The sequence below is a fragment of the Dipodomys spectabilis genome, unplaced genomic scaffold (assembly GCF_019054845.1).
Source record: "Dipodomys spectabilis isolate Male_0828 unplaced genomic scaffold, ASM1905484v1 ptg000258l, whole genome shotgun sequence".
Taxonomy (NCBI): domain Eukaryota; kingdom Metazoa; phylum Chordata; class Mammalia; order Rodentia; family Heteromyidae; genus Dipodomys; species Dipodomys spectabilis.
This window is the reverse complement of record NW_024870935.1, coordinates 2,276,029-2,301,865: the sequence shown is the minus strand read 5'-3', so window position 1 is coordinate 2,301,865 and position 25,837 is coordinate 2,276,029. Positions and strand designations below refer to the sequence as shown.

The 25,837-nt window shown below is 44.1% G+C and overlaps 1 protein-coding gene across 1 annotated transcript in view; it reads left to right on the top strand.

Annotated features, from left to right (window-relative positions):
* Gabrb2 (gamma-aminobutyric acid type A receptor subunit beta2) overlaps positions 1-25,837 on the top strand; it is a 129,332-nt gene that overhangs the window by 51,278 nt on the left and 52,217 nt on the right. The window contains exon 5 of the mRNA XM_042699613.1: positions 15,676-15,758. Coding sequence (XP_042555547.1) covers positions 15,676-15,758 — 83 coding nt within the window. The remainder of the gene's footprint in view (positions 1-15,675; positions 15,759-25,837) is intronic.

Sequence of the window (25,837 nt, the reverse complement as noted above, 5' to 3'; positions counted from 1 at the left end):
TTTGTGATAATATTTATCTCTAGTTTTCAGTGGTTTTGTGTGTGTGTGTGAAAATACCATATAGAGGGGTTACAATTACATACTACCTCTTCCCTTCTCCACCCCCCTACCACCACCTCCCCCCACCCCCACGCCCCCCACTCCGCCAAAGTTGTAAAGTTCGTTTTTCGACATAACGTCTTATACATCTCATTGTTGCAGTGGGTGCACCTGTAACCCTATTTAAACGATTTGTTTTTTCCCTTCCCCTCCACAAATTATATCAACATCAAATACAGTGAAAACAGGGTTTGTACCGTGGGGGAGGGACATACAAAGCAACAAAGAAATCATCTTATAAATATGTTGGAAACAATCGCAAGAAAGAAAAACATTTGAATCCTTATCTTGGGGTTCATTTCACTTAACATCAACTTGTCTAACAGTTTCTGTTTGTCTCAGACATATACTAGTTATTGCAAATAAGGGAAACCATGGGACCTATATTTCTTTGGGCCTGGCTTACTTCACTTAATATAATTTTTTCCAAGTCTTTCCATTTCCCAACAAATGGGGCAAAGTCATTCTTTCTGATGGAGGCATAGAATTCCATTGTGTATATATACCACCTTTCCTTGATCCATTCATCTACTGTGGAGCATCTGGGTTGGTTCCATATCTTACCTATGGTAAATAATGCTGCAATAACTAATCCTCAAAGAAACAACTGCCCAATAAATAAGTGGGCTAAAGACTTAAAGAGAAACTTCTCTGAAGAGGAAAGAAGGATGGCCAATAGACACATGAAGAAATGCTCAACCTCCCTAGCCATAAAAGGAATGCAAATCAAAACAACATTGAGATTCCACCTCACCCCAGTTAGAATGGCTATAATCAAGAACTCTAATAACAACTGGTGCTGGAAGGGATGTGGACAGAAGGGAACCCTACTGCATTGTGGGTGGGAGTGTAAACTTGTTCAGCCACTTTGGAAAGTAGTATGAAGGTTCCTCAAAAGACTCTACATAGAGCTCCCCTATGACCCAGCAATCCCACTTTGGGGCATTTACTCAAATGATCACAAACAAGACCATACTAAAGTACCAGGCAGTATATTATTTATGCCAATTTATTAGCATTATAAGCACATTGTCCTCTTACAAACTATCCAACCAACACAAATAAAATAACACATCAGATGATACCTCTTTCTGCTTGAAGATTGAAATGATAAAGTTAAGAAAATTATCTCCCATCTTGACATCTAGAGATAACTATTGCTCATGCCTTGCCCTATATTCTTACAACTAATTTTCTCTTAAAATCATATATATATATATATATATATATACACATGTATATACATATAATTTGATATGTTATATATATAAGTTTTTGTTGAAAAGATACTAACATTATGCATACTACTTTGTGATCTGATTTCTCCAACAATGGATATATGAAAACCTAGTTTCCACGCTCATGAAACCTTGCTCACATTCATTCCTCCACTACCATAGGGCACATCAGTGTGTCTCCTAACACAATATAAAACAGGGTTTATGACTTCAATATATGGTAAAAAAAAATGTTGCAAAATGCAGGCGTGTTGCTTAAAATTGACTTGCAATATTTTATGAGACACAGACAAAGCTATTTGTGACCCAAATTCTAATTTTACACTCGTTCTTTTGTGATTGTAGTCTCTGTTGCCTACTGAATGGCTGGGCAGATGTCCTAATGCTGATTTTGTTAGGACAGTTCTGGAAAGGGTAGCTTCTTCCTCGAAGCAGTAGCTGGCCCGTCTGAATGTCGCTGTTTGTGTTGTTGTGTTGCAGATGGGGAGGAAGAGAGCGCAAGCCTGTGCACCTCCCGTCTGTGACATTAGATCACAGACATAGCACTCTGATTCAAAGTTCATACTCCTCAAGAAGGGTTCAGTAGGAAGCGGAAGGCAGTCCAGCCACCTCCCGCTCTGTCTGTTTGTGTCACTGGGAAAATGGCAAAGGATAATGTTTGCCCAGAATGAGTTTAGACAGGCCGGATTTTATTCATTCCATCTTCTTTCTCAACTCAGAAGTATTACTACAGGATAAGCCACACGGAAATACAGTCTATTAAACATTCACGTGTCAATTTGTAACTTGAGTGTCCTCCTTGGTTTGAATTCATTTTCATACAGATAATCGAGTGGCTGTCTTTTGTCAGGCAGAACAGAAGCGATTTTATTAAGGACATTATTTCTCTTGTCCGGAGTGAGCGAGCCTTCTCCCTCGCCGTCGCTTCCCCTTGCTCACCTGCGTGGGAAAACCTTGGCCCAGGGCTGGAGAAGGCTTTGCTCTGCAGAGCCGCCGCTCAGTTCTGAAACGTCTTTCTGTCCTGCCATTTCCAGGCAATATTATTCTGATTAAAAATCAATGCACTTAGAAGTCCTTTGAGACCCCTTCGAGTTCCCTCCTGAGGGTTGTAGCTACCCTCACCGAGAAGGTCAGTGCCGTAGCACAGGGTGAACCCCCAGATTCCTGCAGTCCCCCTCCCCCAGAGTGGCTCTGGGGCCTCTTTTTGACCCCCCGCCCTGCTGCCTGTGGTATTCTTCAGGGACCTAGAGTCATCCTTGTGTGACCGGCATTGACAATTAATTCACATTCAGGTCCACAGCAGTGGGGTCAGCATCACAGCACCTCCACCCCTCAGACAGGGATTTATGTCGTGACCCCGAGAAGTCACGCTCTTCCCTGTGACCATAGGTTTTATTTTATTTTTTTAATAAAAAGCAAAGAGGTCCAGGCGCCGGTGGCTCACGCCTGTCATCCTAGCTACTCAGGAGGCTGAGATCTAAGGATTATGGCTCGAAGCCAGCCCGAGCAGAAAAGTCTCCGTGAGACTCTTATGTCCAGTACACGACTCAAAAACATCAGAAGTGATGCTGTGGCTCAGGTGGTAGAGAGCTAGCTTGGAACAGGCTCCGGGCTAGCTCCCAGATCCAGCAGAGAGAGAGAGAGAGAAAGAAGAGAGGGAGGAAGACAGAGAGAGGGAGGCAGGGAAGGGAGGAGGGAGGGAGGAGGGAGAGGAAGGAAGGAGGAAAAACCAAGTCTGTTCCCTTTGCTTTTCCTAAATATTGTTGGCTCATCAAATTGCAGCTGTCAGCAGCTCGGTGAGGGCCCTCGCTGGCCCGTGTCCGCGGTGGCTGTTTTCAAGGTGGAAAGTGGGCACTGAGAGCAAAGATGGAAAGGGGGGCTGCTGTAGGAAACGGGCGAGGGGGTGGATTTCCAGCCCGGGAGGAGCCATGCTCCCAGAGAGACCGGGGACGTGGAGCAGGCCGGAGGAGCAGGCTGGCAGGACCACGGAAGAGGCAAGGAGAAGCGGCTCCGTCCCCACGAGCTGTGGGCCCCTCGGGCCAGCGGGGGAGGCGGGAGCACGCAGCAGTAATGCCACGCACGTTCCCTCAGAGCCCGCGCACTCCGGCTTCCATCAGGAGAGAGCCACCTTGGCCACCAGAGTGCCGCAGATACAGAGGGAGAGAGGGCAGGTCATTGCTTAATTCACTGCGTTGTGGTTTGTTTTTTACTTTTATTTTAAGCCAAGTATCTTCCAGTGGATGTTGAAAGTGTGTGCATTTAAAGTGTGTGCAAAGATAGATAGATAGACAGAGAGATAGAGAGAGAGAGATTCATAGATATAGATAGATACATAGATAGATGTATGAGTGTCTATATATTGACATCTTTTATTCCCCTCTTCTACGCCCATCCTGGGGCTGGGACTCAGAGCACTGTCCCTGAGCTTCTATGCTCAAGGCTAGCCCTCTACCCCTTGAGACACACCACCACTTCTGGCTTTCTGCTAGATAATTGGAGATAAGAGTCTTACAGATTTTCCTACCTGAGATAAGTTTGAACCCTGATCCTCAGATCTCAACTTCCCGAGTAGCTAAGATTCCAGCACAAGCCACCAGTGTCTAGTTTCCATTTGTCTTATATTAAAAGTGAAGATTTCCCCTAATTCATGTGAAACTTAGCACACATTTATCCAAATGGCCTGTAGTTTTAGTTGAAGGATGTACAAACATCTTTCTCCCTCTCAGTTTCTCAATCCTAGCTTGAGAATCAGTTAGGATCCTGGAAGGGAAAACAAGGCATCCCAAGCATTTCTACATCTCTGACTTTCAGGCAACTAGAAAGGGCCCTGTGCCTGCCAGATCATTGAGCGAGATGCCATAGCGCACTGAAGAAAATCTGTATTTTCTGGAACAGGTTGTTTCTTATGGCTTTATTTCTCCTGGAAAAGAAAAACCTATGTCAACCACCTCCACAGTTTTTGGTTAGAAGATTTTGGGTAAACGTGTTAGCTGTTGTCATTTTCCTAATGGATGATGGGGGCTGATTTCTAGCCTCTCCCTAACTCTTTGTTTTGGAAACCAAACCAATGTAATACGTTAATAACTCAAATTACATTCCCCACATTATGAAACGCTCAGGCTATTTTACTCCTCAGAAGTAGCTCATTATCTGTATTCTTATGGACAGAATAAAAAGCTCCAAAATGCTAAATGGCTATATAAATCCTTAGAGGAAGATACTAATTCCACGTTGGATTGTTCTCACTAGCCATTATGTAGAAAATAATGAGGACTTTATATTTCGGCAGCTGTGATAGGCTGGCAACAAAGGCAAAAACAACAGAAAAGATGAGAATAAAGAGCAGGGCTCTCCGGGCATCGCAAGAGCCGCCCGTACCTGCACAGAGGCCGGGGAACACAGAGGCACCGCACTCACAGTTCTGTGGAGTCGAGAAGTAGGGCTTGCGGTCCCAGCGCCTTGTCTCAAGTCCTCTCCCAGTCACAGCCTGGCTGTGCCCCATCTTCTGAGCTCCCTGTCCTGATCAGGGCCTTCTAGCACTTCAGTTGCAGGATTGTTGGGGAAATTAAGTGGACAAATACTTGTAAAGCATTATAGGAGAGTACTTAGCACCTAAGAAGTAGTTGGTAAAGACCTGTAAGTATAAGTTTCATCTTGACCTGCTATGCTGTTCATCCCTTATCAAATAGAATATCCTTTGCCACAAGAGAAAACGGTGTGAGAAATCATTACGTACTCCCTCCATGTCAGCATTGAAGATACAGGAAGGTGAATGAGACAGCAAGTCCTTGGGACTCAGAAACTTAGAGTTGGTAGGGAAATGAGATATATAATGGAGAGATCAAGAGAAATAGGGTAGATGAAGAGCCAAACTTTAGAATCCAAAGCATTTGGGCTGGTTTTTTTTACTAACTCTCTGTCTTTTTAGAACCAATGGCTGTTCATTGAAAATAGTAATACCGTTTAACTTACCATGTAACACAGGTATACACATCAAAGCTAGAAACAGATTTCCCAAATCTCTTTGAGTCCAGAACCCGAGTTCTTTGTACCTCGATAGGTTGTAATTCAGGTAAAGAATCTAGTGTACAGATGGTGGAGGTGAAAGAGCATATTTAAGACTTCCCCAAGACCTGAAGCTGTATGTGAATATTCATTTTGCCTATCTAAATATTAGAACTGTATCTGCTATTCTAAAAGGAAGCTGGAAAAAATTAACTGTGCCCAGGTATGTTTAAGGAAAAGGACACCTTGTAGTTGAATGAATCATTGCATAATTAATGTATTTATTCCTCAATCACTTTAATGAGCTCCTAAGTAACCATCTCTCATTGCTGTAAGTGGGGGGTAGGAAGTACAAGAGTCAAGAAGCCTCTAGAAACTGGTACTAACTGAGAGAAGTGTACACAATTCAGTGAGAAGGATATTGGATGATGAATGCAAGAATCACCAATAGTGGTGAATTCAGTGCCAAAAAAAAAAAAAGGTCTGATCAAGAGTTACAGAAAAGAGAGGCAGAGCCCACATTAGGAAGTGGCATGGGTCTGTAGACAGTATTTTTGAAAACCAGGTAGGCAGAGATCTGAGGACGAAGCAACAGAGACACAGGGCTCCTGCAGCTGGAGCAGACTTAGCGGCTCCCAGGAAAATGAAGAAGAAATGCAGCCTCTCTTCCCTACCTGTGAAGAGCTTTCTATTCTTCAGAACTACATGGTGCATTTCCTTCACTTTTGGATAAGATTTCAAGTCTGTGAGTTCAAGGATCTCTATTTCGTTCCCACAGTTTGTTTCTCAACATTTTGAACAGTGGCTGTTCCACAGAGGTTAATTAAAAAAAGCAGTTGTTGAATGAATATATGAATGAATGAATGAATGAGTAGATGTGTTTCATTTTTACATAGAACTTCCTGTCACATCTGTCTGCCTGCCCAACCTTGTTTACGTGTTGGATGGTACCCACGGTCTCCACAGGGCTGGTCTCACACTTCAAATTGATCTATCACTGTACATCTCTCAGTGCGGACAATGCATGCAAAATGGCGACCAATGGTAGCTTTGAGCACTGAGGTAAATTAAAAGGAAAACGAGGACCATAAAACCAAATGGATATCATTTAGAACACAGTTATCAAAGACTGTCTTAATGGAGTAAAACTAATGTCACTGTCCTCTATAACAGATAGTATGAGGCAATTCTCTTTATTGGTGAAAACTACCTTCGTGGTAGGCTTGTTTGAAAGACAACGTCAGTTCCAACAGATGTTATGGGAGCATTTTACAGACAAAAACAGGGTCAGTTTTTCTCTTGAAATCAGCTTAGCAAGTTGTGTCTTAAACGTAAATAGCAATCGATTCTGCAGAAATTTGTATCGGTATAGCACTCTCCCAGCTAGCCCACCATTTGAGATCATTGTAGTGTTTTTAAAGATAGAGATGTCAAGGGGGAGAGTCACAAGAAGGCGGGTTTCAGGTGACACACATCGTCTCCTCCCATGGACTGAGTAAGTGAGAAAACACTTTCAAATGGACGGTAGGTATTTTCAGACACGTATCTCAGAAAACCATAATGCAACCATTTCACTATGGTTACATTCCGGGAACGTTTGCTCTTATTTACGACAGGTGAATATTATGTGGTTAAAATGGGCAAAGTGTCCATTGATTGCAGAACAGAGAAATTCTTGCTTAACCTAGGATCCACCCCCATCGTGGCTTAGACTATTCTGCCTATACTCTCGTGTGTGTGTGTGTGTGTGTGTGTGTGTGTGTGTGTGTGTGTGTGTGTGTGTGTTATTCTCTAATCTTTGTAGGAGGCAGGGAAGGGAGTGAAGAGAAAAACACATTTTCCCAGAAGAGTATTTCTCCTGAGTCTTAAGTATTTGAACCCAATTGTCTGGGCTCATGGTTTTACTTTTCCTCTGGGATATTAGATATGATACCAGTGTAAAACAGGCTCATAATGTGATAATGAGAAACACTGCATCCCTCATGTCTTCCTTAGCTAACACAGTGTATGAAGGAATGTATTTTCCATTGCCTCTTCACTGTGATTCGTGAAAAGTTAATTCAAGTTCCAGAGTGGCTCATCAGTCATTTCTCCAGATGTTGGGAGCAGACAAGTCACTGGTCTGGTCCTTATTCCATGCCACCCTCTATATGGGTGGCAGGACACAGGGGAGGGGCCTGCGACAGAACTGGGGGCGGGGGGGGGGGGGACATCAACCCTGGTGGGAAAATGCACCTGTATTAAGCCAGAAGAGAAGACAGGTGGAACTCGGCTTCTGCTATGAATTAATAGACATTCTGATTCTACAACTTTAAGTTCTGGAATCACTGAAGAAACTACCTTAGGTTCAGGACCCTGAATTCTTTCCACTGTCAATGTTTATTTTATTGAAAAAATATCTGTTCTCCTGGATGTGGAAAAGGCTAGAATTATGGACCAGTTTCCCTGTTGTATGATTTTTTTTTTTTTACTTAGCTACTCAGGCCTCTGTCTCTCCCCCACTCCCATCATAAATGGGATACATTGTTGAGTTTCGTCTGGTAGTATTTAAAATTTCTGAAAGACAACTTGCTACCATTCAGTGACAGCCCTCTTACAAGCGAAATGATTTTATCCTTGTGAGATTTCTTAGATCGGGCTGAGTACACAATGCACCCAGACAAGCACGAAAGCGGAGTGCTGCGGTGGTTGACCGCAGTTGGAAGGGGATGGGGGTGGGTTCTGTGTTCCAGGTGGTGCCAGCTGTTGTAGACTGCCTGTGCTCAGAAGAAGGCGGGGTGAGGGCTGTCTGTGCAGGGTCTACCTCCCATCAGGTGTTCTACCTCCCATCAGGTGTTCATCGGGAGGATACCCTTCCCATGCTTCAGAATGTGGCTTTGGATTTCTATTTGTTCTGCCCACTGCTCAGTGGTTTAAAAAAAAAGAGCCAAATTAATCCAAAGAGATTTAGGGACACTAGACTTTTTGACTCTTCTGGAGAACACCATCTGGACAAACAGATGGAGGACCGTGGCAGAGGGCTGGAGCGGGGAGTGAGCAGGGAGTACAGTGGCAGGGCAGGCCCTGTGAATGTCCATGCTGGGCCTTCTTCAGTCCGACCAGGTAGTAGGCCCCAAATAGGTGCTACCAGGGAGCTCCAGGGCCCTCAGGACACCGAGGCTCTGTAGGTGGTGCAGGCAGATTGCTCGCTCCTGGGCATGCAGACATAGCTCCAGTTCTCTGGGCTGGCAAGAGGATCTCCCCGGGACTCCCAGGTCCCCATAGAGGGTGCACACGTGGTGTCCAGTAAGCTGTCCACACGGTCACTGGCTAGCAGAACTGGTGTCTTGATAAGCTGGTATAGAAAGGGCTACATGTTATAATTTATCATTGGAAACACACTCTCCAAACGGACCCAAAACATGCATGTCTGCTTCAGATCTTTTCACTTACTTAACACATTTCCCACTCCTTCGTGTACGCGCTCAGTTACTGATTTTAATGCGCCTTTGCCGAGTAGTTATTTGGGGCCAGGCACTATAATACATGTTTTGCATACTTTCACTCTTAAGTACTGCATTGTTTTTCCACACGAGGAAGATGGAGGTGGAAAGGGTAAAGATGAGGAGAGAACTGCACACCACACTTCTGTAGTTGTAACCACACTCGGTTCCTCCCCTTATTTCATCTTTCTGTGAGACCATGAATTATCGTTATTGACAGCCACGGAGGGGCTGATAAGGTTGACAGCCCATGCATTGACTTTGAGCCACATGACACTCCAGGAGCTCAATACTTGGCTCAACCACCAAGTTGCAATAAACTTGCAAATTTATCTTTTGAAGGTATGCATTACCCAACTTGACACTTAGACCTGTTTAAACTCCCTAATCATAGAGAAGAAACCTGGATTACAAAGGGGAAGAAATAAAGATGGAGGCAAACAGCTGGGAAGAAGAAGTCAGGAGATTTAATGTATTCTATGATAGCTAGCGATAAAATTATACTACTGATCTTTGGTGACTAAGTTTTGGGGGTGAATAAGTAGATTTTAGCCACTCTTGTAACATACACATGCATAAAATGCAAAGTCGATTAGAGGTGATTAATGTCATCTAAGACATCTATCACATCCTATTATAAACCTGAAATATGTCAATAAAATAAAAAAAAAACACTTAAAAATTACGGGTCTTTCATTGCCCTGTGTTTCTCTCGGGTTGACAAGTATTTAGTAATTATTAGTCCATCTGTTTTCCTCCTAGGTAAAGCCAGTCTCACAGACTGAGGTGGAGGCTTTAGGAAGACAAATAGGCCATTGAGAAAACAAATGTACAGTCAGTTGTGGCCCAGCGCATCTTTAATAATTGCTCCAGAAACAGTTATTCATGACCAACATTGTAGTGTTGCCACCCTGAATGTCTTACCAAATGGGACACTCGAGTATGGAAATTATCTCCGCCATGAAAGGCTGAATCGAGGACTCTGAGAATGTGCCTAATCCCTTCTATTAATAATTGCCTGACAGAAACCTATCTCTCCCCAGCCTTTGTCTTCATTAAGCAGGTATTTAAATGCTTTGCTATTTCTACTGCGTATTACATTTAGTATCTTCTGAAATTCTTGTCTCCTTTATTAGCTCAGATCCAGTACAAGTCAAATTAGTGAAGGTGTATGGAGCAGAAAGGAATTGGAGCACTGTTGGATCTTAAAGGTAGAATCGGTGTGAGTGAACTAGAAAGTTCAGACTGTCTCTGAGGCCATCTTTGTGTCCCCAGGACCCCACCCCCAGTCACCTTGCCAGCCCAGCCTGTTCTTCATATACTATGTCCAGAAACAGAAACCCGCCATCTTCCCTGGAGAGCTCGTGGGTTATTTTTACCCTTTTGCCGCCATCAGTCAAGTCATCCTTCTATTCAAACTGAATCCTCTGTCCCCTTCATCTTAGAATTGGTGACCAAGGCTTCCTGTGAGGTCCACAACAGAAAATGCCAACAGCTGATGGTCCCCCTTCCAAGCCATCGTACAGACAGAGGCTGTTGATACGCCTGCCGGTCCCTCCCCTGCTGGTCCAAGAGAAGCAGCAGAGCTCACCATAAAGCAATGTGTTGTCTCAGGTTCATACCCAGTAGCGCCTGACTGAACTGTGAGCGCATTTTGCCCCCTTTAAAAAAAATTGTCGTTTTTAAGACCAAGAGACAGAAGAAGCACGCCAAGCGCCAGAAAGCGGGATGGAGAATCGGGAGAAATATTTACAAGGCAGCTGTCCTTCCTCGCATTTTCCAACCCCCACCCTGCACAGAGTGGAACTGCCGATACGAAAATGCTCCCTGATACCATCTATTCATCTTTTTCCTCTTTTCTTCTAGAGATACAGTGCAGTGTTCTCCATCCTCGTCTTTCTGATCATGTTCTCTAATGTCTTAATGACTTTTATGGTGAAGTGGGTACCACTTCCAACATATTTTCACTCTGTTTTTATGAGCCTTTTACTTGTTCTTGGGGAACGCTGTAATGAGCACTGATTTCTTTTATTCTGCTTTAGTTAATCAGCTAAGCTTCTTCCTAACTGAAGATCATCTGGGCAAAAAGAGAGTATTTTTCTTTGTGCCTAGTGTTTTTTTTTGGTACAACTTGTATTGCAGTGTTTGGGAAGGACCTTGATGGCCGAGTGGATTTTTTTTTGTTTAACCTGACTTCTAGTTTTGTTTGGTTAACGGTTTCAATCAGTCTGCAGTCGTAAGGGACTCTGCCCGGTCCAGTTTTCGTTTCTCCCACCCACTGGCCCCGCCCCTCCCACCAGAACACCCACTCCTACCTCAGGCGCTGAGAACTTCTGCAGACCCGTTCCCCGTTGGTCCTAAGAGAGCCGTTCTCATCACTTTGTAGTGAGACTCTCACAGCCATACAGTTACAGAATTCCAAATCAATAACTACCCAGGGCTCCAGAACCATTTTTATAATAGCAACTGCTCTTTATATATATTGGTACAAGGTCACATGGCAAGAGGCAAAGTCAAGCCCTGAGCCCAAGGCTGCGTCATTCCAAGGCTTATTTCTGTCCTTCTGAGCCTGTGGGCCTGACAGATTGACATTGGGTGAGCACACATTCCCCCCCCCCCCCCGCCCGCATCCCTGCTCACCCTCACACAATAACACAGCCTTGTATGTTCTTCTCTCTTCTCTTCCTTCACCATTTCCTTTTAAATGATATTCCCTTTTAAAATTACTCAAAGAGCTAGTGGTCTGCCCTGTGGAAAACTCTTACCGAGAGTATCTCAGTGACCCTTGATAATGTTTGAGCCAGTTCTTACTGGACGTTTTGAGGATCACAGTTTACCTACATCTTCATTATTTATAATGTTAGGAAAAAATAATAAGTTATCAGGACAAAGATAGTAACACATTTTTCCCATGTAAAACGTAGGCTGTGTCCTTAACACAATATGTTGACATCCATTCTTGAGAGTTTCAGAATTAAATGTATATGTGGAGCCAATAAAAGAGAAATATAGTGAAAGCTTTATCTCAGGTCAGGAAACAAACATTAATAAATGTTAGATAGCTTTAGTGAGAAAAAATGTATCAAAAACTCTAAATTAATATGAAAAAGAGTCTCCAGACCAAAGCACACGAATAAATAATTTACTGTTAAAGAAACTGAAACTGCTATTAAAAATAGAAGGCTTTTTCCCCCCTCTGGTAATGGAGAGTCAGGAGAAATGCTTACAAGGCCATCTTCACAGTCTTCTAAAGATGGGCCAACCAAAGTTCCTTGCAGAAGAGCAAGTTCCAAGTCACCGATGGAATTCATGAGGACAGTAATCCCAGAGATCTTTGGGAAGGAATGCGCATAGCTGCGTACATGTTGCCTGATCGTCTTTTCTGACTTGAGACCCTGCAATAGGTGCTGATGTTTCCTCTGACATTTTGGTCACGCCTGCAGTGTGCCACCGAGCCTGCCTCAGACACAGAAGGCCAGGCCAACATTTCCAACCCACTGATTCCACGCGTCACTAAAGTGCTCTCCTGCAGAGAACAAACGCAACAGCAAACAGGGTCGACTACCAGCAGCAAGTAGTGCCAGCACAGACTACAGCAGGCAGGAGAAATGGCAGAATATTTATCACAGAAAACAAGTGAAATGCACTCATTATAGAAATAGTGACCTGTAGGCTAGAGAAGAAGTAACAGTTCACTACTCCTGCAGTCAACGCCTTGAGCCATTTAACTGTCTACTCGCTTAAAGTCATGCTATCTGACTAGCTTTTTACTAGGTTTTAAATGTGTAACCAAGAAAACTTTCTCATAGTCTTCATTCTTCTTAGGCTGCTTAACACCTTTGGGTATAGTTTTGCATTGGGCTTTGAAAAAATTGTAACAGAGGGGACACTTAGGAAGATAAGCAGCCCCCTTCCGTCCCTCTCTTCCTCCTTCCCTCCCTCCCTGTCTTCCTCCTTCCCTCCCTCCATCCATCTCTCTTTTTCTCTTTCTCCTTCCATCTTTCCCTCCTTCTCTCCCTCACTCCTTCCCTCCCTCCTTCCCTCTCTCCTGGCCTCCATCCTTCTGGCTTGTCACCAGCATGTTGCCCTGCGCTCCTAGACTCCCAGTCTTCCATTGAGAGAGGCCCTCCTCCCCACTGGCCAGCTCCACCCCGAAGCCCAAGAACCGGATTGGGAAGTGTACGTGGTCTGTTGTTCAGGGCAGGGGGCATGGTGCCCGAGGACAGGACTGGAGGGCAAAGGAAGGGATCCAGCATGCGCTCTCGTTTCTATTTTAAAACAATACTTGGAAGGGATTTAGAAGCAGCCAAAAGAGACCCAGCTGAGGTTGTAATTTAGTTTGTCACAGGGTAGCTGTGAAGTGACCTCTGTGAGCCATGTTTTTAATAATCTTGAAAAACCAAAAGAACTGTGATCAAACTACTGAACTCATCCTGCAGGGGTGTCTCGAATATGTTGTTTTCATGAGTGGGCTTTTAAAGGGATCCAGTATATTGAGACATTGATATAAACTGTGCAAAAAAAAATACAGTCACAGCTCTTCCTGTATGTCTTTGTAGTTTGCAGAGAGATTCTGATTTGAAGAGATTTCATGGTGAAATCAGACTTCAGCTGTTAGGTGATGAATTTTAAAAGCAGGAATGGCTATGTTCCCTGAACACGTAGTACGGAAGGAAGAGAGAGAAGATAATTCCATTCCTGAGACAGGTGTAGCCTGTGTAGATGACACTACCAGGAAGACAATGGAGAAAAGATGGGTTTGGAAGAGACTGACCACAGAACAATAGGAGCGATTAAGACCACTATGTCTGTATCTATTAATGTTTTTATTAAAGAGGATTGACAGGTTCACAAAATGAGATCTTGTGAGAGACTCTGGTTGGATTCCACAGGCTAGCTATTTAGGGAAATGTCTTTCATCACGTTATCTGCATTGATGGAAAAAAGAAAAACCTCCATAGCCCTCCAGTGGTCACAGTATCTTTGCAGAACATAAGATTCCACAAAATCCAAGAGTCACAGAAGGCCAAACAGCTGCGGGAGAGTACAAATAGCTCTAATCCGAAATGCATGATTTATCCAATGGGCACATGATTGCTAGCAATCTTACTTTTTTTGGTGGTTACGAAATTGAGCATAGTAGTGCATGTGATTCTATTTGAAGGCTTTAAAAGAGTTTGTTGTTGTTGTTTTACAACAATCATGCAGGAATATTGGGGAGTTTAATTTAAGTAAGAGAACTATGTGGAGGTTTATTAAGAAGATAGAATGGGAAAAATGAGAAAGTAATACAGAGAGACCTTCAGTTGGGAGAATATTAAGTAGACTGCCTTGGGAAGAGGCTTGTAGTTGCTTGTCTGCGTTGGGCTAATCTACATAATTGACTAAAACAGAATGAACAGCTGTGAAATACAGTATTTGGATGTGTGGGTAAAACAAATTACAATCTATACAAGGTCACAGAACATGGAATGTATTTTCATAGAATTATAGAATTTCAAAGCTTGTCCAGGGTATAAGAAATCAACCAATCTTCCAGAGAAGCTAAATTTACTTTGTCAAGGTCATCTACCTGCTTGTATGAAACCAGATAAATAAAATCAAAGCTCAGCTCTACCACCTAAGCTGTCTCTTGGCAAAGACCATTCTATCTTTCTATACCTCAGTGTTCCAATCTGGAAAATGAAATTGATAATTAGATTAAGTAAGATAATACATCTAGTCACTGGTGGTTCATGCCTCTAATCTTAACTACTCAGAAGGCTGAGATTTGAGGATCACAGATTGAATGCAGCCTGAGCAAAAGGTCCATGAGACTCTTATCTCCAATTAACTTGTAAAAAGCTAGAAGTGGAGGTATGGCTTAAATGGTAGAGTGCTAGCCTTGAGTGCAAAATTAAAGTAAGAACTCAAGGCCCTGAGTTCAGTCCCCACCATTGGAACAAAAAGAAGGAAAAGAAAAGAGAAAAAAGAAAGGAAGGAAAGAAAGAAAGCACAAGAAAGAGAGAGGGGAAGTAAAAAGGAAAAAAGGGAGAGAGAAAGAAGGAAGAAAGAAGGAAAGAAAGGAAGGAAGGAAGGAAGGACATTTTGCAGTAACACTAGAGAATATATCGAACTTCTTAGTAAACAATCTAAAATGAGGGTCTGTTAAAACACTGTTAAGAAAAAATGAGCATATAAAGGATCAAGCTAATATTTACGACAAGATCAGATATTAAAGGCTTGAGAAAGGAAGCAGGAAACAAATGTCAAGGGAAGAGAAACTCTTTGTCATGATTCTTAGGCATTCTGCGAGCCCTCGAGCCACCCTACTCTCCACCAGGACCCAGAGGAAGCCCCAGAACTGTGTGTGTAGCCAACAGTCTGTGTGATTGGGCACCGGGGGTTAATAGACCACACTGAGAAACACTGACTTAGCCTCTTCTCCTTATTTCACGAATCTGCACGAGACTTGTGAAGGAAAGTGCTCGGGCAGCCCTCACTTCTGTCCTCGTTGGAGCCTGCGCTGAATCAGGCTCCGGCAGAGCAGCTTTGTTCTCTGCAGACTTAGCTTTAACTCCTACTGCCATTCGAGGGGGTGAAGAGGATCAGAGACATCATGTGCATGTCCAGAAACACCACAAGGCACTGCATGATACAATGGGAAGCGAGATAAACATGAAATGTAATGCGCCATCATGTAATATACCCCGTGACCCTTCCTGAAACCTTCTAGGTTGGTCTGATGTGTTAAATTGCTTCATAACACGTCAGGACCCATGAAAAATAACTCGTTGGATTGCTATAAAAGAAAAATCAATTCAACTCCAGGCGTGGATCCGCTCACCACACATATGCCATTTGTTTTCTAGAATCACAACCACGGCTGCCTGTATGATGGACCTGAGACGGTACCCACTGGACGAACAAAACTGCACGCTGGAAATCGAGAGCTGTAAGTCTGTCTGAGGGGCCAGCTAGGCTGAGCTCTGCTTCAAGAGTCCGTTGGGCAGAGGCCCAGCTCTTGTCTACAGTAAATCCTGCCAAGGTTCCTGTAGAGCCAGTAGATTATGGGATGTTGGCAGTTGATTTTGTGTTGAGCTACCGTGATCGAGGTCTAACGCTTATATTCATGCTGAAAGCCATGCTATGAGCATGATTGGTGTGTGTGTGTGTGTGTGTGTGTGTGCGCGCGCGCGCGTGCGCATGTGCACACGTGTGTATGCATTTACTGTACTGACCTGTTTAGCAGTGTAGCTGCTTTTCTGGGCTCCGGTTTGAGCTTCTGTGTTGATGAGTCAGTCAGCAAATGTTGGTTTCATAACCTGTCTCTATTTCAGGGTCACTTGGGAGGGAGCAGGAGGTGGAAAAACATCTCAACTCTTCTTTCCTCTGTCAGTGCTTTGGAATGATTTCCCTCCTGGTCCCACCAAATGAACAATTTGGAAACTGGTGATTTTTCCATGCGCCGTTGTTCATCAGGAGGAGTGAGGCTGCCATGAGGGGCCTTTGTGAGGGATTTTATGTGTGTCAGCCATTGTCACTTGCAGTCGCTGCTCTGAGCAGAAATAACAGCATTCACAGCACATGATGGGTATTTTTGCCCATTTCAAAAGATAGCTTCTAGGGTCTAATTAATTTTGCATGGATTTTTTTTTTTGAAGAAACTTCATGCCCTACTCCACATCATCATTATTTTTAAATTAGATCTTTGCCTTGCAGAACTACTTGATGAATTGGCTCTATAGGATTTCAGTGATTAATTTTATGTAAATATCTTTAGGGTAACAGTTCATGTTTCACTGTCTTATCTTACAGTACAACTTAGGGCACAATACTCTCCAAAGGCCAAATTCTTTGGCAGTTTCAAATCATTGACTCAGTGATCTTTATTAATTATTCTCTTAATGATCTGTAAATGGCTGCACAATTTTGTTTTGATTGAACATGTCCGTTCATGAGCTTGAGCCGTGGCAGCCCTTCTTTTATTCTCTTCTTTTTCCTGTCTGTCCTAACTGTCCACCTGTCCCCTCAACTTTTCTAGTTCCATTTTCACACGTACACATGGGTGTTATGACTCTCTTCACCTACCATTCCTCTCACTTTGCAGAGAATATTTCTGGGTACCACTAAATGAATTTTTGGTGTCATGAGAGCATTTTTGGACTTTTGCGTGTGAAATTTTACTTGAGCGTTAAGTGATCGTGGTTGTACATGGATGAAGTCCTGTCACCAATCACACTTCATGAGAGTCTCCCTCATCCCGTTCAGGACATAGCCTTTCACTTGTAGCGGACTCAAGACTAAGGACATAACACCCAAGCACTTCATGGTGTCATTAAGTTAGAATCTTGACATGAATATTCACATGATAATTCATTATGCTTTGCACAGGTTAATTTTCAGTGTAGCCCTTCTGTGGACATCAGAACATATTCCTATAACCAGAGACACAGATTCGAAAAGATAATGTGCTTTGTCCAGGCCCGCCCAGTCCTTTACTGGCAGAATGAGCGGCCATGGTGACTCAACTCTGACTTCCCTTAGGAAAGACGCCGATTGTGGAGGAACCAGATGGACAGACTCGTGTTTTAATTCCAAGTCAGGAAAGTATCCTGTTCTTAAGGGGAAATCTGGATTCTGTATTCATTATGCATATAGAGCAGAGAACAAATCGTTGTTATGGAGAATGAAATTTGGTATTCCATTCGTGGCATTCAGCATTTGTATTATAAATAGTTGACTAATTAAGCATATTAAAATAAGCTCAGAGCTCAGCTTCTTTCCCTTAAAAAAGAAAATCCCAGTTGTCTGACATTCTACTTTCTTTTTTCCGTCTTTGTATTTTTTTCATACATAGCTAGTTTTATTTAATCACTGTCTAATATAAAATACCATTTTTTCATCTACTCCTTTCCTTTCCGCAAGTCGTAGGCCTCTCTGGCCTTCTGTCTCTCTCTGCCCTTTTCTTCCTTCTCTCAGTCCTCTCCCTTCCTGTGTTGGCTCTCAAATGAAAAAGACCCTAAGGGCTGCTAAATCATGAATACTTGTCAGCATTTTGTCAGTAAATACATCCGTTCTGTTTCAGAGAGGATAACAACACTGGCTGCTGGATGTCTTGAACTGGTGAAACACAGGAATGGGTTCCTTGCTCATTTGTTAATTTAGTCATTCAAGGATTTACTTATTCTAAAAGTATTTCTTTAGCCCTCATTATCCACCAGGCATTATAAGAAGCTTTAGAAATATAATGAAAAGAACAACACACCATACTATACCTCCCCTCTTCCCTTCTGATGATTAATAGACATAACTCAAATAAATCCATGAATAAAACAACTGCATCAGTGAAAGAAAAAGTGATGCCAAGATAAAGTGTCTCATCCTCTTAAGACCTTAAACTACTTAGAGCGAGCCTTGAGATCCACCTTGAGGTTTCTGCGTGGTCAGTGTAGCTGCGTTTACTTCATTACTTCACTTAAATAGAGATGGAGCGAGAAGCTCTGAGTAGTTAATGGGATTTGCAGAATTAAATAGGCCCTGGTCATATTCATCACCGTGCAGGCCGAACCAGAAAAGAGAATCCATTCTGAGGTGCTTCCAACCATGACTCTTAAATAGCTTTTACCTAATTATTCCCGTTATCTCTGCAGTCGGAGGCAGTTTGTCATATTTTGTTCATGTAGCATCATATGCAGGTGAGCTGACACGGCAGGTAAGTTTCATTACTTCCGGTGCCATCCACTGCCTTCTAGAGTGATTCAGCCAGCTGCCAACAGGGTAAAATCAAACTAATACCTTTCACCACCTCCGAGTTAGGAAATAGCATTAATAACTAGCTTCAGAATCCAAAGATGAAGGGGAAGGACAGCCTGGTTGTAAGTATAATCCATTCATGGTTTCATTATCTAACCCTTTAAATGGATCAAAAAAGCAGCCACCTGCTGCTCTTCTAACTGAGCCCAAGTCCCTGTGGACTTGCAACAGCGTTGGTACAAAGACCTCTGCTCCTGAAGACGCTCAGTGTGCAGCAGAAGCTTCAAGTAGGCCTGCTATTGTCTAATTGAATTCCAGTTTGGATATCATGCCTATTGATAAAATAATGCCTCTCTGTATTCAACCATTTCATTCTAGAGCATTCTATTGAAGGGGTCAGCAGATTTCTTTCTGTAAAGTACTGGAGGTGTGCAGTACAAATTTAGCACAGCACTGGGGTCATACATCCCGAAGCTAGGTTATGCTGGATAATATTTTAGTCAGCACAACTATAAAATTTTCAAGGGCTTAGATGTAATAAAAATACTGTTGTGTTTTTGGACTTTAAGTCAGAGGGACCTTGGAGTTGTGGGTATACTGGCAGCGGAGGGTGTGAGCAGGAGGGGCTCCGTGAACGGTGATATAGTGATAACATGTGGTCTGGTGATGATAAGGTGATGTGGTCACATGAGGTTGGTGTGGGGTTGATACAGTAATATGGTAATGGTATGGTGATATGGTGATGATAAAGTGGTATGGTGGTGAAGGCTTTTTAAAAATATAAATAGGCCTAGCGTGGAGCTAACTAGACAGGTGATACAGCTCCTGCAAGTTTCTCATTTGTACAGTCTTGCACAAAAGGTAGACTTCTGTGCAGTGCTCGGTATTGCTGTAGCAGCTCTGATTGCTATAGTACCATCATGATCATTACCAAATTAAACCTGGCATATGGTGCCCAATTAGAATCACATGTTTTCAGAGGAGCATTCACCCATCAGAACAGCCAAAGCAAAGAGCGGATGGCGTATAAACGGTGGAGAACCTGAAGACACTGGACTCCGGTGCGGGATGCCCATTTGCCCCGGGGAAGGGACATTTACAGAATAGGGATTTTCAGATAGCCATGGAATTGCCTCTTAAGAGAGCAAGCAGCCTGTGTCTTCCCTAAGGGAAGAACTAGTCCAAAGGTAAAAGATGCAAAAAAGGCAATTTGAGACTGAAAAGTTAAAAAAAAAGGAAAAACTCATCGCAATTATAGCTAGGAAAAATCAGATGGGTTGCTGCCTTACAGTATGCCATTTTCTGGGACCATTGGGCGAATGATAAGAGTAGAACATTTCTGTTTCTAAGTAGTTGTGGGTTGAAGTTTACTTGGTACCAATAAAAATGGGAAACTTTAATTAAAGGGCAATTAGACAAGCGCTGGAGCAAATACCTCTGGGAGCAATGCTGTTTAGGAAAAGATGAAACTCACATCCCTGCTAAGGTTTTAACTTGAACGTTCCATGTGTGCGTGCGTGCATGTGTGTGTGTGTGTGTGTGTGTGTGTGTGTTGCTGAAGGGCTTATTATCTAGCAAATAACCTGCTTTTCTCAGATTTACACAATAAGATTCTAAACTATTTTCTATTTTTCTAAATAATCTAACTCCCTTCCCCCCTCCCCCTTTGCCTTTTGTATTTCTTACCTTTTTTCTTCTGATCAGGAGGCTCGAACTCAAGGCCTAGGTGCTGTCCCTGAGCTTTTGTGCTCAAGACCAATGCTCTACCACTTGAGCTACTCCTCCACTTCCATCTTTTTGCTGGTTAATCAGAGATAAGACTCTTATGTGACTCCTAATAAGACTTCCTGCCTGGGTAGGTTCGCTGCAAATTGTGATCTTCAGATCTCAGCCTCCTGAGTCACTAGGAGTACAGGTGTGAGACACTGGCGCCCAACTCCTGTCTTTTAAGGCCCAACAGAAGTTGTTTGCATGCATCAGCCCTGTCGGGCTGACAGAGTGGCGATATGAAGTAATAACGCTTCCAAGAATTTCAGATGATCTCAGAATTCTTTTTTGAATTTTAATTTCTTAGTATCTTCACTTGTGCTGCGCGCCGGGCATCTTGATCACTGTCACCCGCCCATCATTCCCCGTCTCGTTTCGATTAGAGAAATATTCCTGCGAAACTCTGGCAATGCCTCGTGTAATTATTTATCAAGGAAAAAGCAAATTGCATGGCAAAAAGCTCCCCAGCATCACCAAATGCAAGCTTAATTGGCCTCACTCTCCTAGTGGGTTCGTGTCTAGAATTGCGGCTCATATTATGGAAGTGGGGTTTTATAGGCTCACCCTTGCTGTGCGGAGACTTCGTGCTGGAATGTGATCGTGGTTTAACACCATGTGTTGCTGCTGGACGTGGATAAGACCAGCAGGCTTCCACCTTCACTGGAAGGAAGACTGCTGTCCTTTCAAGTCTCCCAACTCTGAACAGTATCTTGGATAGAATGAGTGTTTTGGTATTAAAACCCTTTCGGTCCGAAGTGGGCTTTTCTCCCCCCTAGTAAAGTGAAATCTTTCATTAATTTATTTATTTTCGCTGCCAGTATTGGGGCTCAAACGCAGGGCACAAGTCCTCTCCCTTTGGCTCTTGGCTCCAGGCTTAGTGCTCTACCACTTGAACCACACCTCCAACTTCCCGATTTTTGTGATTAACTGGACAGAAGAGTCTCACAGACTTTCCTGCCTGACCTGGCTTCGAACTGAAATTCTTAGATTTCAGCTTCTTGAATACACTTCTGGCAAGTCCTGGGGCTTGAACTCAGGGCTGGGTACCGTCCCTTAACTTTTGGACTCCAGCCACAACTCCACTTCAGGCTTTTTGCTATTTAATTGGAGATGAGAGTCTCACGGACTCTCTTGCTCTCCACCTCCAGAAGAGCTAGGTTTACAGGTGAGAGCAGACATGAGCCACTGGTACCTGCTGAAATCTTATTTCTCCTTCATGTTTTGTTTTGTTTTGTTTTTTATTTTTTTTATTGTGAAAATACTGTACAGAGGGGTTACAATTACATGGGCAAGATAATGAGTACGTTTCTTATCAAGCATTGTAGCCTCCTCCTTTGTTTCCCCTTCCCATCTCTTCCCATCCTCCCCCCCCTCTCCACCCAGTCCTCCCCCCCCCCTCCACCAAAGTTGTAAAGTTCGTTTTTCCACATAACGACTTGTACATCTCATTGTTGCAATGGATCCACCTGTAACCCTATTTAAACGATTTGTTTTTATTGCCTCTTTTTTATTGTCTATTTTCTCCTTCTGAGATTCCCCACTGCATACTTGTTGGGACCTCTATTCCTGTCTAGCGTGAATCTGAACTAAAATCTTTAGACCTTTGTCTTCTAGATTACTAACATTTATTTAAAGTGACTTTGAAAGTTGGTGGACCTGTTTGCACTCTGTGAATTGATGTCTGAGTTTGTGAATCCCCAGGGCAGAGGCTCTAAGCCTTGCTTCACAGTTTGGTTGTGTTCTGTTTAGTTGGTTGGCTTTGTTTTGTTTTGTTTTGTTTTTGTTGGTCGTGGGGCTTGAACTCTGGGCCTGGGCGCTGTCCCTCGGCTCTTCAGCTCAAGGCGAGTGAGTACTCTGCCACTTGAGTCACAGCACCCCTTCTGGTTTTCTGGTGGTTGATTGGAGAGAAGAGTCTCGTGGACTTTGCTGCCCAGGCTGGCTTTGAACCGCTATCTTCAGATCTCAGCCTCCTGAGTAGCTAGGATGACAGGCGTGAGCCACCGGTGCCCTGCATATGTCTTAGTTTTTATACAGTTTCATCCCTCGTTCTCCAAGTGCTGGCGTGGACTTGCTGCTGTCCTGTTTGCAGTGACTTCTGTGCGCATGAGGTAAAACAAACGCGCCTTCTTCACCGGAGCTGCTCCTTCACCGAGTGTGCACAGTGCACGGCGACCTGGGTGCTTCACCCATCTCCAAACTCTAAAGCACATCTCAGGCACTGTTCACAACACAAGCGGCAGTTTCTACCTACTGTTCTACATTTGCATAAACCGTAATTTGCTTTTAAACCCGTGCCCGCTCCTGGAACCTAAGTACTTATTATTGTGTTGCTATTTTGTTTTACATAACAACTCATTTGTTTATGGTTGAGGCTCTGTCATTACATACATTCTTGATTTTACATATGATACATCTGTATGCATTCCATTGAACAATCCCTAAAATACAAGGGGAACCTGGGGCACCTTAGAATTGAACGATAACTAATTTCATCACTTGATGAATCCCAAGTGGAAAACAATGGGAAAGCAGAACGCCCCGTGTTTGGGGCTTGGTGTGTCACAGGGAACTCCAGCAGGCATCCCCGGCGGCTGCTGAGACCCTGTGCCGGGTGGGTGAGCTTAGTTGTGCAGGTGTGCGGCGTCCTAGAACCGGCTGCCCGGGGCCAGATGCGGGATCGGCTCTGTCATCCTGACGGTGGCCACGACTTCCACGGGCATCAGTAGAAGCCTTTTGGCATCTAGAATTTGAGAGACTGGAAGGAATCTTCCAGAAGTAGACACAGTCTCCTTGTTGCATTGCTACCCCTTGCAGGGCTAGCATCGAGGATCATCCACAGGCCTCCATGGAGCCACAGGAGCCCCGAGCAGAGCCTGCTACCTAGTAAAGCTCAGCAGTGACACTCAGGAATTTAGTGGCACAAATCTCAGCTTTCAGCTAAGAGATTAGCGAGCAGCAGGTAGCGGGACCCAAGCGGGAACCCAAGTGGGTTCTTAGACTTGATGAGTTCCTACTTCTCTCAGGACACCGGCTCCTCTCAATAACCCATGTTTGCTTATACTTACTTTTCTGAAAATGACAGCCACCTGCTCTCAAGTTTCTACCACTAATTCCTCTCCTGCCTGGGAGAGAAATGTGCCCACTGGACATAAAGAATATAGGATTGCCGGCCACCAGTAGCTCACGCCTGCCATCCTGGCTACTCAAGAAGGCTGAGATGTGAGGATTGCGGTTCAAAGCCAGCCCGGGCAGGAAACTCTGTGAGACTCCTATCTCTGATAAACCACTCAGAAAACCAGAAGTGGCTCTGTGGCTCAAGTGATAGAGCGCTAGCCTTGAGCTGAAGAGCTGAGGAACAGTGCCCAGGCCCAGAGTTCAAGCCCCACGACTGACAAAAAAAAAAAGAACCGAGGCTAGTGCACTGCTTACTGTAAATCTGTCCATGGCAGGCGTGGCTGGGAGAGGATGGGAGAGCGGAACCTGGTGTAGAGAGATGGTCCTTGGGCGCTGGCAGGATGCCGGGAATGCTGCCATCCTACAAACACGGCTCTTGCTGGCAGGACAGGTTTGGCGCTCACCAGGGGGAAATGCCACACTTGTGGGTTCCGCGGTGTGTGTAGAGAAGTCTGACGTGACTGGCATAAGTCAGGGGCGCAAGTCCTCCCGGGGCCTTCCGCGAGGCACGCGCAGGGGACACCGTGGCTCTCGGTGGATACTTGCAGCCACTCAGCTGCAGCTCAGACCTGAACTTGGCTCCCCGTATTCCAGCCAGAAGATATTTTCCTCTCCGTGGGTAAAAGGGAAAGGTTGAAAAAGTATTGCTGGATAGACTTTTTTGGACAGACAGGCCTTCCTTCATCTAAGCCCGGTGTCGGCGGTCTGCCTGCGTGCCGCCCTGCATCCCGCCCACCCTGGGGTTACAGCTGACGTCAGGACCACCCATCCCCATCAGGGAAACGATTGCTTGCTACGTGTTGCTGCGCGTACGGACTTTTATCTCACTGGTTTTCTCCTTGTGACAGCTATTGATGATACTGCTTCTTCTCGGATGAGGCCTTGGAGAACTGGAGTAGTTGTAGGAAATAGAATCCATTGTAGCTACTTTAAGCAGAAAGGAATTTATTTACTATCTATATCCAGCTTTCCTAGGCTCAACTTTTAGATAGACTCTCAGAATCCCAACCCAACCTCTCCCCCCTACACCCTCTCTCCCTCCCTCCCTCCCTCTCTTTCTCTTCCCTCTCCCCTCTCCCCTCTCCCCTCTCCCCTCTCTACCTTCCACCCCCCCCTCCACCAATTCAGTCCTGAATTCAAGTCTACAGCAAGTATAGCTGCTGGGCACACTCTGGGTCACATTCTACTATAGAACAAAGTGAGCTTGAGAAATGTAGTTTTTTGTTGCTGATGTTTTTCTCTTGTTAGTGCCAGTACTGGGACTTGATTCCAGGCCTCATGCTCTCCGTCACTTTTTATGCCAATAGCTGGTGCTCTACCACTTGAACCATGCTTCCATTCTGGGTTTGTTACTTCATTGGAGATAAGACCCTCTTATCTCCATCTGCTTCAGCTGGAATCCCTAATACATTTGCATCTCTAGTGGGATTTACCAGCTTCTCCACCCATAGTCTGCTTAGGTGAAAACCTTAGATACTTTCTGTGAATTGTCCTATGGTCATGTTGATATATCTCTATACCTGTGTATCTGTAATTTATTGAATACTTATGATGTACTAAACGTCTTTACATTCATGGTCTTATTTACTATATCAACCACACATGAACACGAGGAAGCGCAGAGCTGATGGTGTGGAGTCAGGATCCAACCCCACCTCTCTCTGTGGGCCTTGCTCTTAGACAGCATACTGTCAACCTACTATGCCAGAATGATGATGAAAGCGCAAAAACACTGAATATGGATAGCAGGTTGATATGTTAAGAAGTCACTCTAGGGTTGGAGGCATGGTTCAGTTGGTACAGTGCTAGCCAAGGAGCAGAAGCATCGTTTTCTGAGGTTGAGTTCTGGGCTCAGACTGAGAGAGGCAGGGGAAAGGAAGGAAGGGAGGGAGGGAGGGAGGGAGGGAAGGAAGGAACGAAGGAAGGAAGGAAGGAAGCTCACCGTAGTCCTGCTTTGTTCTGTTCCCAAGGGAAGCGCCTCCGCTTTGTTCGTCTGCAAAGCCTAGTATCGTTACATCTCAGAAGGTTGAAGAATCTCTTAAATCATTTCTAGTCCATTTGTTTCTCCATTTTCCTTTCATAAAAAAGGAAATAAGAAAGATTGAATTCTCGCCAGAACAAGCCACTCTCATTGTTAGATTAATGGATTTCAAATGTGCCCTTTTGCCCTCAGTGGAGATAAATATTGACCATGGCTATCATTTCTGAAGTCAACTGTTTATACTTAAACCTCTGACATAAAGTACCACTTGAGTGTACGTTTAATCAAACTCACTGCCAAATGAGGAAGGTCCGTGGGCAGAACTGGGGAAGATACATTAAGGAAGCACTGGTTTT